The sequence below is a fragment of the Sceloporus occidentalis genome, unplaced genomic scaffold, assembly GCF_023333645.1.
Source record: "Sceloporus occidentalis isolate IW3139 unplaced genomic scaffold, rSceOcc1.0.p SCAF_39, whole genome shotgun sequence".
In the NCBI taxonomy this organism is placed as follows: Eukaryota; Metazoa; Chordata; class Lepidosauria; order Squamata; family Phrynosomatidae; genus Sceloporus; species Sceloporus occidentalis.
The window spans coordinates 6,193,549-6,206,548 of NW_028317019.1; the positions used below are offsets into that span (position 1 = coordinate 6,193,549).

The window sequence follows — 13,000 nt, forward strand, 5'->3', positions numbered from 1 at the left end:
AGTGTTTTTGAACCAGATCTGAGAGAGCCCTGCAGCCTGGATCTGCCCAAATCCCAAATATTGCCCTCTCAGCAAAGCCTGGAGATATTAACCTTTATGGACCAGAATTCCTCAAAGGCTGACTTTCCCAATCTCTCCTGAGAGACCCTCCTGGACCTAGAGCAGCCTCAAAGAAAGGGGTCCCATTGAATGGGGGCCCATGTCTTTCTGAGTCTGTGGGTCCAGAGGAAGAGGACTGTTTTCCAGGACCCTCTTCCTAACCTCACAAGGCATCTCTTAGCATTTGCCCAACACTGCTCTTGAACATGCAAAGATCAGGCAAGCAAGATCTGCTTTGCTGTTTGCAAAAAAAAGATGGAAAAACAATGGGCCCTTGGTATCCTTTGGGATTTGGTTTGGATAGCAAAATCCATGGGTGCTAAAGTCCCATTATATAATATGAGTGACCTTGGGTAAGTCACACTCTCTCAGCCTCAGAGGAAGACAAAGGGCAAAGTGGAACGCAAACCTGAAGGCAAGGAAACCCTGGGAATAGGGTCACTAGACACGAGTTCAAGGCACGCAGCACACCCCAAGCCCCCAAGGCACACTCTCTCAGCCTCAGATGATGGCAATGGTAAACACTCTTCAACAAAACCCACAAAGAGACTCCTGTGACAGTGTTGCCCTAGGATCCCCAGAAAGGAATTGAAGGCACACAATTCTACCCCCAAAGTCTGGGAGGAAAAGGTGGAGGAAAGCTTAGAAGAAGGGCTGGAGGCAGAGGAAGGCTTAGACGAAGGGCTGGAGGCGGAGGAAGGCTTAGAGGAAGAGGAGGAGAAGAAGGAAGGCTTAGAGGGCCTGAGGAGGAGGAGAAGGAGGAGGAAGAGGAAGGGCTTACAGGAAGGTCCTGAGGAAGAGGAGGAGGAAGGCTTAGAAGAAGGACTTGAGGAGGAGGAGGAGGAGGAAGAGGAAGGGCTTACAGGAAGGGCCTGAGGAAGAGGAGGAGGAAGGCTTAGAAGAAGGACCTGAGGAGGAGGAGGAGGAGGAGGAGGAGGAGGAGGAGGAGGAAGAGGAAGGGCTTACAGGAAGGGCCTGAGGAAGAGGAGGAGGAAGGCTTAGAAGAAGGACCTGAGGAGGAGGAAGAGGAAGGGCTTATAGGAAGGGCCTGAGGAAGAGGAGGAGGAAGTCTTAGAAGAAGGACCTGAGGAGGAGGAGGAGGAGGAAGAGGAAGGGCTTACAGGAAGGGCCTGAGGAAGAGGAAGAGGAAGAGAAGGAAGGCTTAGAAGAAGGACCTGAGGAGGAGGAGGAAGAGGAGGAGGAGGAAGGCTTAGAGGAAGAGGAGGAGGAGGAGGAGGAAGGCTTAGAGGAAGAGGAGGAGGAGGAGGAGGGCTTATAGGAAGAGGAGGAGGAGGAGGAAGGCTTAGAGGAAGGGCCTGAGGAGGAGGAGGAGGAGGAAGAGAAAGAGGAAGGGCTTATAGGAAGGGCCTGAGGAAGAGGAGGAGGAAGGCTTAGAAGAAGGACCTGAGGAGGAGGAGGAGGAGGAGAAAGGCTTAGAGGAAGAGCCAAAGGAGGAGGAGGAGCAGAGAGACCTCTGGAGGATTCTGCAGAGGAAGAAGAAGGGGAAGAAGAAGGGGCTCCTGAGCATACGCAGAGGCCTCTGGGGGAGAAGCCACAGGGAGAAATCTCCTGGTTGTAACTTATTATTACTATTATTAGTAGTAGCATTAGTATTATTAAATTTTATTTATTTATAAAGACATGGAAAGACGTATTTATAAAGATAGGGCTGCCATAATTGTCCACTTTTACCAGGGACAAAATGTAGGACAAATTCAAGACCAAACTGTAGGGCAACTGCAGGACAAAACTCAGCTCAAAATGTAGGACATTTAAGGTCCACCATTTTTCTTCAATGTCCTACATTTTGGGCTGAGTTTTGTCCTGCAGTTGTCCTACAGTTTGGTCTTGAATTTCTTCCACATTTTGTCCCTGGTAAAAGTGGACAATTATGGCAAGAGCATCTCAGTGAGTCTCTGTATTATAGGATCAGGAAAGATTTTAGGTGTTGTTAAGGTTTGGGAATCCTGTTTGGGGTCCCTTCTGACTTTGGGGCCCTTTCATCCTCCATTTTGGGTTCCCTGAAAGCCTCAAACTGTCAACTGCCAAGCGCTCAGGCAGAGGCTGCCATTTTGTGTTCTGGGGGCCATTTTGTGCTTCTTGTGACTGTGAGGAATAATGTTCCAGAACCTTCTCTGAGCCTCAGTTGAACTGACCATTGGCTTCTCTTTCTCTCCTGAGGCTCCAGAGCAAGAAGGAGGCCAGGCTCCTTGGGCCAAAAGGAAGGAAGTGTGTCTCTTTGTGTGTCTTTTGTGTCTTTCTGAGAGGGTTTTCTTATTACAAAGCTCTGCTCCTTCTGGGGAACAAGGGTTTTAAAAGGGATCAGAAATGGGGAGCATAGTTTTAATACAAGCCTTATTCTTCTTCTTCACAAACATCAGGGTTTGGCTTCTAAGAGGAGGCTAGTCCCCCAAAAAAGGCCAAAAGTGGCTCCTTTGGGAATTTTAAAGTCCCCCCAGTTTCCTTATTAATAGATTTTAAGGCAAGAAGGAAGGAGACAGACCAGAATAACTCATATTACCAAGAATGAAACAAACAAACATAGAAACAAACAAGAACAACAAAAATAAGGATTAGACAGAAAAGCAAACTGCTTCTATTTAAAAAGCAAAACCATTTTTACCAGGATAAAAAATCGACTTGGGTTCTTCTGTCCTTTATAACCAACTGAGGCTGTATCTGAACTACAGAAATACTCCGGTTGGAAGCCACTTTTTTCTTTTGTAATTTATTTATAAACAATCCTTTACAAACAAAAATGAAAAAAACAACATACCAAGACATTTGCATGACAAATACAGCTACAACAACAAAAAGTAGAAATACCTATAACATACACATAAAACATGCAATAAATAACATCCTGATATACTAAACTGTCAGAAATGTACTATTAAGTTACCTCCAAGTTAAGCTAAGATGACCCTTTTATTTAATTTACTTAAATTCCTACAAGGTATCAATACGTGTTAAACCTCTAATGTTCATGTACACTTTCCATATGATATCTGGGATTGTAAATCAATAATTAGTATTACAAAATAAATCAAAGCATGACCAGTCCTCTTTAGTTTTCTCAACTGGTTTATCCCTCATGATTGCGGTTAAAATGTCCAATCCCTTTGCTTCTCTTAGTTTAATTATCCACTCCTCTATTTTAGGAATTTGGATGTTTTTCCAATACTGTGAGTGACCATCTACAAAATTAGTCTGGGAAATCTTTTAGCTACTTCCTTTTTCAGTTTACATGTCATATTGAGCAAAAAGATCAAAGGGTTTAAAGGTATTTCTTCCTGTAAATGCCATCAAAGAAAACCATTATCCTGAAACATGGAAACAAGCTAATATAACTTTGCTGTTAAAAGAAGATAGAGATGCAACTGAGGTAAAGAGCTATAGGCTAATTTCCTTATTAAATATGGATTATAAATTATTTTCTATGATTTTGGCCCATAGACTCAAAAAAAAGTTCTTAAACACTGTATTCATAAGGACAAGTCAGTGATAACATTCAAAACGTCTGAAATATAATTGAATATTTTCAAAAGGACAACGAAAAAAAACACTTATCTTTTTAGAAAAGGCCTTCAATAACCTAGGATGGGATATGTTATTTGTGACACTTTAAAAATGGAAATAGGAGCTTCTTATTATAGATGGATAAAGGCAATGTATAAAGATCAAAGAGCCAAACTAACTGTTAGCTATAAAAAACAGAGGAATTTAAGATTTCTAAAGGTACAAGGCAAGCTTTCCCACTATCACCTTTTGTTTATTCTGATCCTAGAAGCACTGAATAATAGGATAAGATTAGAAAATAAGATCAATGGAATAAAAATAAATAAAACTGATTTTAAAATGAGAGTCTGTGCAGATGACATTTGTATTCCCTGGGGAACCCAGAAAAGAGCACAAGGGAATTGATGGATGTAATAGTGGAATTGGAATATGTTTCAAGACTAAAAGTAAACAGAGACAAAACAACATTCATAACAAAAAATATGGGGAAAAGGAAGAACAAATGCAGGAAGAAATTAGTGGATTTAAAGAGGGAAAGAAAGTTAAATATCTAGGAATAAATTTAACACATAAAAACTCATATCCATTTCAGAAAAATGGGGGAAATTACACTTATCGCTATTAGGAAAAATGTCACTGATCCAAATAAGTTTCCTTCCTGAAATGCTGTTTCTGTTCCAAGCAATACCCATCATCCAGAATGAAAAACCCTTGAATCTATGGCAAAAGGAAATCTCAAAATGTATTTGGAATTAAAAAAGAGCCAGGATAAAAACGAAAATACTTTGTGATGACAAAAGTAGAGGAGGGCTGGGTTTACCAAACTTAAAACTTTATTATGCTGCTTGTTGTTTAGTTTGGATTAGAGAATGGGTTTTGTTAGAGAATGAACAATTGTTATGTCTGGAGGGTGAACATTTAAGATTTGAGTGGCATGGATTCCTAATTTACGGTAAAGAGAAAGTTCATAAAGAAAGCACAAATCATTTAGTAAGAAAAGCTCTATTGAAGATCTGGGGGAAAACAAGTGTAGAATATGTCCAAAAATACCTTTATGGTGTTTGCCGCATGAGGCTCTTTTCTGGAGGAAAAGTATCCATTAAACTAAATGGTTAAGATACAAGGATGTCCTGAAAGAATCGCAAGGAAAACTAGAGATCAAAACACAAGAAGAACCTAAAGAATCTGGCCTAGATTGTCACTGGTATCTTTATCGTCAAATGAGGGAGAGGTTTAAAATAGATGTGAAATTGGAAGGAATACAAAATGAAAAGTGGAATTGTGGAAGCCATGCTCCATGGTCATTCCATGCCTGATGAGAGTGTTGGGTGCGAGGCATTGGAGAAGCATCCAGCTGTGTTTCTCTAGCCAGAAGCCAAAGGAAGGCATTCTCCTCTGAGGGCCACTGGGGAGGTCAGGAGGTTTCAGCAGATGATGCGCTCATTTCACATCTAGCTACAGGGACATAGCCAGGGTCCTCTCCCATTCCCCATCCCCTGACCCCCCTCCACTCTCACAAGGCATGGAGTGTCAGGACCATGGTGAACAGGTCTGAGGAAATGACATGCATGTGGCCTCTAGGGGGAGCTGTTGTGGAAGTCATTGACAGCTCTAGTGGCAGTTAGATGTGTCACCATTTAAACAGTGCATCCTTGGAATGTTGATGCAACTGTCAACTGTCATTCTCAACTGTCACTGAGGAAGAGTCAGACGGTGTGTGCCTCAGAGTGGGTTGTTACTGGTGTGGATGGTGGATGGTGTCGATGTATATAGTGTTGTACACAGTGGAACTTCTTATAGGAATAAAAGCCTCATCTGAGAGAAGATTACATTGAGAAAGCGACAGGTGTTTCTTCAGCTCACAAGCTACTGACTGCAGTCAAGGTGGAGAATCTGGCACCATACGTTAACGTGTTGCCTCACGTGCTGCGCAACATAGCAACGTCAAAAGTGTTTTAACATGGAGTATCTGTTGTGTAAGGGAGCTGCAGTGAATCTATGCTAGGTCCAGGGGGCTTTGTTTGGTGAAGAGGGAGGAAGGGGATGTCCATCTCTGCATTGGCCCAAAGGAGGCATATGTCACCTGCGTATCTCACTAGCAGCATGCTGTTCTCTGTGTCTTTGAGTGATGTAGGGCTTCTTGACAAATGAAGCCTAACCCTAGTCTCTTTTCTCAGGAACTTCATCTCAGCCTCCTTCTACACAGCTTTGTGAAATATTTTGCTGGAAGAGACCCAAGTGCAGGGCCACCAGGACCCCCTTCCCACCTAATGGCCAACACAGAGGCCAAGCAGAGGGAGTTGGGCTCCAAGAAAAAGAGGCTGTCGAAGTACAACTCTTTGGTGAGTTGACATCCTATTAGTTTCATTTGTGTCACTGCTGGGGCAGCTCATGAAAACAAGTGGAGAACATATTGTCCCAGTTTGGCAGAGAAAGTCCTGGTAAATCCTCTGTCACCCCACTTTTTCAGAGGCTTTCAAAAATGTCCCGGTTTCTCTCTCCTCCTCCCACTTTCCTCCTTCTCCTCAGCTCTCTTGTGTTGCTGCAAAATGACTTCCAAGGAGTTTGCACCCCATCAACCCAAAAGGGGGGATAGGAGAGGAGATAGGTTGCCAGGGTCTTCCCTTGCCAGGAGGCTGAGGCAAAAGCAAACTACTGTGCCCTTCATAGCTTGTGTGATCTTCCTCATAAACAACTTTGGCCATCCTCACCACCTTCTGGTGTTGCTTGTCCACATGTGCCTTGCTTTTACTGTCTGTGAAATGTTGGGGATATGGGAGACCATCTCTGAATCTAAACTGAGGGTGGGCCCAGTGGACCTCAAGTCCAGCATCCTCCCCAGAACAGGTTTTTAAAAATGACATTTGCCTCCAAAATTTGGCAAGAAATGGCTAAATGCACCATAATACTTTTGTGGCTAAACATACTATATGTGTTGGGATAGTTAGTATCCTAATCCATCATCAATATCCCAGCCATGGTCTAAATTATATTTTTTATTATATTTTATATTATATTTAAAAGATTCAAGACAAACTGGATCTCAAAGGCAGTAGCTTTTTTGTATACGTCTCATATGATGGGCACAATGGGACAAAGTCTTTAATGAACATCTGTTGAGGAAACCTTTAATTAATAATTGGCTAACTGTGAAAAAATGTTTTACATTGGACTTCCACTTTGGGTTTCCCCACAAGAGGCTTTTTAGGCCAATGGGGAAAGAATCAGAAATGGATAAGGTACAGAGACATATGAACTCATGATAATGAAGGAAATGTTATATTAAGATTAAAGGAAGAAATCATGACTAAAATAGGCCATATGAATTGGTTGAATTATATTCAACTTAAAGAAAGAATCATAGAATCGTAGAATTGGAAGAGACCACAAGGGCCATCAAGTCCAACCCCTGCCATGCAGGAAATCACATTCAAAGCATGTCCAACAGTATGCAAAGGAATCTTGTAGCACCTTGAAACCAACTAAAAGGAACAGATTGGCAACATGAACCTTCATGGCCTTGTGCCCAATTCATCATGTGCATGATAGACCTTGTCACAATAGGTCTACCAAGCCAGATTTACAAAGGATGAGAGTTTATTTCGTTTTGAGAAAGAATATAATGAATATTAATGAAAGCAGTTGAAAAAATATATTATGTAAAATATATAACATCTTACTGAAGAGATCCCTTGAAGAAGTGGAAATTAAAGATTCGATGATAAAATGGGCATTTGGGATACAATTTAGACTTGGAAAAATGGGGGAAAGCTAGATTAAAAACAAAAAAAATTACTGTAGCACAAACAATAAAAGAAAATTAATTTAAAGTTGTAAATAGAAAGTATCAAACACCATTCTCACTAGAAAAAATTATAAATTAAAGGATAACTGGTGTTGGAGATGCCAAAAAGAAATAGGTACATATTTGCATATGTGGTGGCAATGCGCAAATATAAAGTCTTTTGGGTCAAGATTCGTTTGGAAATAAAGTTAATATTAAAAATAGATTTTGAGTTTAGACCAGAAATATATCTGTTAAACAAGACCATATTACTAGACCCAGAGGAAGAAAGGAAATATTGGGAAATATTATTATACTTAATATCGGCTGCCAGAGGGATAATAGCAAAGAACTGGAAATTACCTATAATAACCCCACAAATAGAGACTTGGCAAAACGAAATCCGGGAATTGAAAGATCTAGACAGATTAACAGCTTAATAAACAAGAAGGATATGGTTAAATGGGAAAAGGATTGGGAAGCTGTCAGACTTTATTTAGCGGCTGCTCGGTAAGGAATCATAGAATCATAGAATCATAGAATCATAGAGTTGGAAGAGACCACTGGGGCCATCCAGTCCAACCCCCTGCCATGCAGGAAATCCAATTCAAAGCATCCCTGTCAGATGGCCATCCAGCCTCTGCTTGAAGACCTCCAAGGAAGGAGACTCTATCACCCTCCGAGGGAGTGCATTCCACTGTCGAACAGCCCTTACTGTCAGGAAGTTCCTCCTAATGTTCAGGTGGAATCTCTTTTCCTGTAGCTTGCATCCATTGTTCCGGGTCCTGTTCTCTGGAGCAGCAGAGAACAAGCTTGCTCCCTCTTCAATATGACATCCTTTCAAATATTTAAACAGGGCTATCATATCACCTCTTAACCTTCTTTTCTCCAGGCTAAACATCCCCAGCTCCCTAAGTCGTTCCTCATAGGGCATGGTTTCCAGACCCTTCACCATTTTTGTCGCCCTCCTTTGGACACGCTCCAGTTTCTCAATGTCCTTTCTGAATTGTGGTGCCCAGAACTGGACACAATATTCTAGGTGGGGCCTGACCAGAGCAGAATACAGTGGCACTATTACTTCTCTTGATCTAGACACTATACTTCTATTGATGCAGCCTAAAATAGCATTGGCCTTTTTAGCTGCCGCATCACACTGTTCACTCATGTTCAACTTGTGGTCTACTTGGACTCCTAGAGGTACAAGAAACAAAACCTTTCTATTCATACCTAGAGATAGGGGAATAAGATGTTGTATTAAAAGATAAAGTTATACAGTTTCTTGTGGAGAGTTATCAGGTATAAGCCTAATATATAACAGATTTATAGCTTGTTGATATATGTTTTTATTTATCTTGTTATAAACATTGTAAAAAAAAGATATATATATTTGCATAAAATAAAAAAGGCAGTAGCTTTTTTCTTGCTAACAGAATTTAAATTTTATTTCCTGGACTGAATTCTGAGGTGGTGAAATAATATTTGAATGAACCATGTGCTTTCTTCCCCTTTTGCTGAGTCACTCTCTGGATGAGGGCTATTTTCTATTTCAGGTGACCTTTGCAGATGTGGCAGTATATTTCTCCGAGGATGAATGGAATCTGTTGACGAAGAAACAGAAACTTTTGTACAATTATGTAATGGTGGACAATTATGAGAATGTGGCTTCTGTAGGTAAGGAACCTGAATCCATGGCTCTTTCTATAAAGACTGAGGGCCTTTTCATACTATGTTATCATGTCGCTATGGTTCCACTAGAATTGTAGAATCATAGATTTGGAATAGACTACAAGGGCCATCCAGTTCAACCCCCTACTGCCATGCAGGAATACACATTCAAATCACCCCCAAGAGATGGCCATCCAGCTGCTCTTTAAAGACCTCCACCAAACTCTAAGGGAGTATATTCCACTGTCAAAGAGCTCTTACTGTCACAAAGTTCCTCCTAATGTTTAGGTGGAACCTCTTTCCCTGTGGCTTGCATCCATTGTGGTGTCTCCTTTTTTCTGTAGCAGCATGGATATCATATCCACTCTTTATCTTCTTTTCTCCAGGCTAAACATAACCAGCTCTCTAAGCTGCTCCTCATAGAGCTTGATGGCTTCCATACCCTTCACCACTTTGGTTGCCCTCCTTTGGACATGCTCCAATTTGTCAACATCCTTTTTGAATTGTGGGGCCCAGAACTGGACACAGGATTATTCCAAGTGAGGCCTGACCAAAGCAGAATAGATTGGCACTATTACTTCCCTTGATCTAGAAACTATTCTTGTATAGATGTAGTCAGGAATCACATGGGCCTTTGTAGCTGCCGCATCACACTGTTGGCCCATGTTCAACTTGTGGTCTACTGGGAGTCCTAGATCCCTGTCAAGCCTAGTTTAATTGTGATAGCAACATCCTGTAGAATATTTGAATCTGTACTTCAGTGAGGCACTATTGCTCTCTAGTGTCTAAGGATTCTAATTACTCCATCCTAAACTGCCAATTCTAGGATTTTGTGGAAAGAAGCCATGGAGATTAATGCTTTTCACACCCAAATGGTACTCAGCACATCCCTGAGCAAGTTTCCTACCATTTTTGGCCCTTCTTCTATCCTTTTAAGGCTCTGGAGAGTCTTCGTGGGGGAAAGCCCTCCTTTGGGCCTGCAATGGCTCAGAGAGGGCCCAACAGTGGCAAAATGGCCTCCTCTTCCCCAAACAGATGCTGTTGGATGTTGGGGGCAAAACATTATTTCAAACCCCCCCCCCCCCCGGCAATACAATGTGCGGTTGCCCCTGAGATCTCCTCCAAATAGGGTTGCCATATCCCGCCCCCCGGCGGGACAATCCCGGTTTGGGCGGTGCCATCCTGGTCCTGGTCCGGTTTGGCGCCCAAACCGGGACGGCCCCGCCCACCGCGGCCACCTCCGCCGCGGCGGCGGCTCCAAGGCCTTTCTGAGGCCTGGGAGGGCTCTCCGCGGTTGGAGCTCCAGCCGCGGAGACGCTCCCTCCCGGGCCCCAGCGAGGCCAGGGAGGAGGAGGAGGAGGCGGCCGCTTCCCACCACGGCGATCACCGCGATGAGGGGCGGCCTCCGCCTCCTTCCCAGCCTGGGAGCCAGCTGAGGCTTGCTCCCAGAGCGAGAGGAGGAGGCGGCCGCTTCCCATCGCGGCGATCACCGCGATGAGGGGCGGCCTCCGCCTCCTTCCCGGCCTGGGAGCCAGCTGAGGCTTGCTCCCAGACCGAGAGGAGGAGGCGGCCGCTTCCCATCGTGGCGATCACCGCGATGAGGGGCGGCCTCCGCCTCCTTCCCGGCCTGGGAGCCGGCCGAGGCTTGCTCCCAGACCGAGAGGAGGAGGAGGCCGCTTGCCACCGCGGCAATCACCGCGATGAGGGCCGCCCTCCGCCTCCTTCCCGGCCTGGGAGCAGGCCGAGGCTTCCTCCCAGGCCAGGAAGGAGGGGGAGGCCGTTTGCCACCGCGGCGATTGCCGCGATGACAGGCGGCCCTGGCCCTCCTTCCCGGCCTCTATGGAGGCTTGGGCCTCCACAGAGGCCGGGAAAGGGAGTGGGGGCCGCCCGCGATCGCGGCGATCGCGGCGATCGCGGGCGCTCTCCTCCCTCCTTCCCAGCCCCTATGGAGGCCCAAGCCTCCACAGAGGCCGGGAAAGGGAGTGGGGGCCGGGAGGAGGCTGCTTCCCACCACGGTGATCGCCGGGATGAGGAGCAGCCCTTGCATCCTTCCCGGCCTGAGAGGAGGCCGAGGCTTCCTCCCAAGCCAGGAAGGAGGAGGAGGACAATGTTTTAAAATGTAGGACCTTTAAAAAAATGGTCCTACATTTTTAAGCCTTGTCCTACATTTGTCCCGGTTCGGAGCTCCTCATTTATGGCAACCCTACCTCCAAACCTCATCAGTAGTCTATGCCTGTCTTATAATGTTTTAATGCTGTTTTAAGGCTGCTCCCTGGCACTTGACCCTCAACAAAATTGGAGTCCAGGTCCCAGCCCCCTTACTCTGCCATTGCAAATGAGTTATTGGAATTTGACTCCAACTTAATTTAATATCAAATAGGAAGGAGTAAACACAGGGCTAAATCTTGGGCTAACACTTTCCTCCCTTACCTCTGATATTCAGTATTATCTGTCATTATCCTTCTTTACAGAAGAACTTGTCAATCATGGGAGAGTCCACACATGAGAGAAGCCATACAAATGCCAGCATTGTGGGAAATGTTTTTCTCAGCACTCAAAACTACTGACACACCAGAGAGTCCACACAGGGGAAAAGCCATACAAATGCCAGCATTGTGGGAAAGGTTTTTCTCAGAAGTCAAACCTAGTGACACACCAGAGAGCCCACACAGGAGAGAAGCCATACAAATGCCATCATTGTGGGAAATGTTTTTCTCAGCAGACACACCTAGTGACACACCAGAGAATCCACACAGGAGAGAAGCCATACAAATGCCAGCATTGTGGGAAATGTTTTTCTCGGCAGTCAAGTCTAATGACACACCAGAGAATCCACACAGGAGAGAAACCATACAAATGCCAGCATTGTGGGAACTGTTTTTCTTTGAAGTCAAACCTATTGAAACATCAGAGAATCCACACAGGAGAGAAGCCATACAAATGCCAGCATTGTGGGAAATGTTTTTCTGACAAGTCAGCCCAAGTGAAACATCAGAGAGTCCACACAGGAGAGAAGCCATACAAATGCCAGCATTGTGGGAAATGTTTTTCTCGGCAGTCAATCCTAATGGCACACCAGAGAATCCACACAGGAGAGAAGCCATACAAATGCCAGCATTGTGGGAACTGTTTTTCTTTGAAGTCATACCTAGTGACACACCAGAGAATCCACACTGGAGAGAAGCCATATAAATGTCAGCATTGTGGGAACTGTTTTTCTCGGCAGTCAACCCTACTGACACACCAAAGAGTCCACATAGGAGAGAAGCCATACAAATGCCAGCAGTGTGGAAAATGCTTTTCTTGGAGGTCAGGCCTATTCAATCACCAGAGAGGCCACACAGGAGAGGAGCCACACACATCCAAGCAGTGAAGGAATACAAAAATACTGTTTCAATCTGGCAGTGATAAGAAAAGGCCCTCATGATTTTATTTGTACATTTTTTTCTGTCCATATGTCTGTTTATGTTTTAAAGTTATGTTTTGTTAAGTTTAGGCTTTAATTGCTACTAGTATAGATAATTGTTTTGGGTTATAAATTTGGCTGGGGATTATGGGTCATGGTTTATGTTAGTTAGATGGGGGACTGGGATTTGTTGCAGCTAGCTAGAATAGCAATGATAGCATTCAGAATTTGTGGGATGTTGGCTGAAGAAAGTTGGGGACCAGTACTAACAGAAAGGGATCTCGTTTCTTCAAATGTATCGGGCAGGGAGAGATTGTGCGTGTGAGAAGGATGGCAAAGTGGGGCTGGTTAATAATGGGGGATAGATGGTGGGAATTGTAGGTGGGGGCTACGTTTGGTAGAAGGTGGCGTTTTAGGTTTTGGGGTTTCAATATATTCTGGGCAGTTCTGGCTTATACATATTTCTGATATGTGTTTTCAATAACGGTCTTTGCTATTTCAACACACTGGATTCTTTGATGCACAGA

At 44.1% G+C, this 13,000-nt stretch overlaps 1 protein-coding gene across 1 annotated transcript; it reads left to right on the top strand.

The window, feature by feature from the left end:
* Positions 1 to 1,571: 1,571 nt before the first annotated feature.
* On the top strand, positions 1,572 to 12,799 carry LOC149290481 (KRAB domain-containing protein 5-like). Its single transcript, XM_089489230.1, has 4 exons — positions 1,572 to 1,671; positions 5,796 to 5,960; positions 8,953 to 9,073; positions 11,539 to 12,799. Exons 2-4 carry the CDS (start codon positions 5,889 to 5,891, stop codon positions 11,571 to 11,573), a joined length of 228 nt encoding a protein of 75 aa, XP_089345356.1. The 5' UTR covers positions 1,572 to 1,671; positions 5,796 to 5,888; the 3' UTR covers positions 11,574 to 12,799.
* The last annotated feature ends 201 nt before the right edge of the window (positions 12,800 to 13,000 follow it).

Coding starts and splice junctions, on each gene's coding strand:
- LOC149290481 (XM_089489230.1), top strand. CDS start 5,889: ATGGCCAACACAGAGGCCAAGCAGAGGGAGTTGGGCTCCAAGAAAAAG. Junction 5,961..8,952: donor TGTCGAAGTACAACTCTTTG/GTGAGTTGACAT, acceptor TTTCTATTTCAG/GTGACCTTTGCAGATGTGGC. Junction 9,074..11,538: donor TGAGAATGTGGCTTCTGTAG/GTAAGGAACCTG, acceptor CCTTCTTTACAG/AAGAACTTGTCAATCATGGG.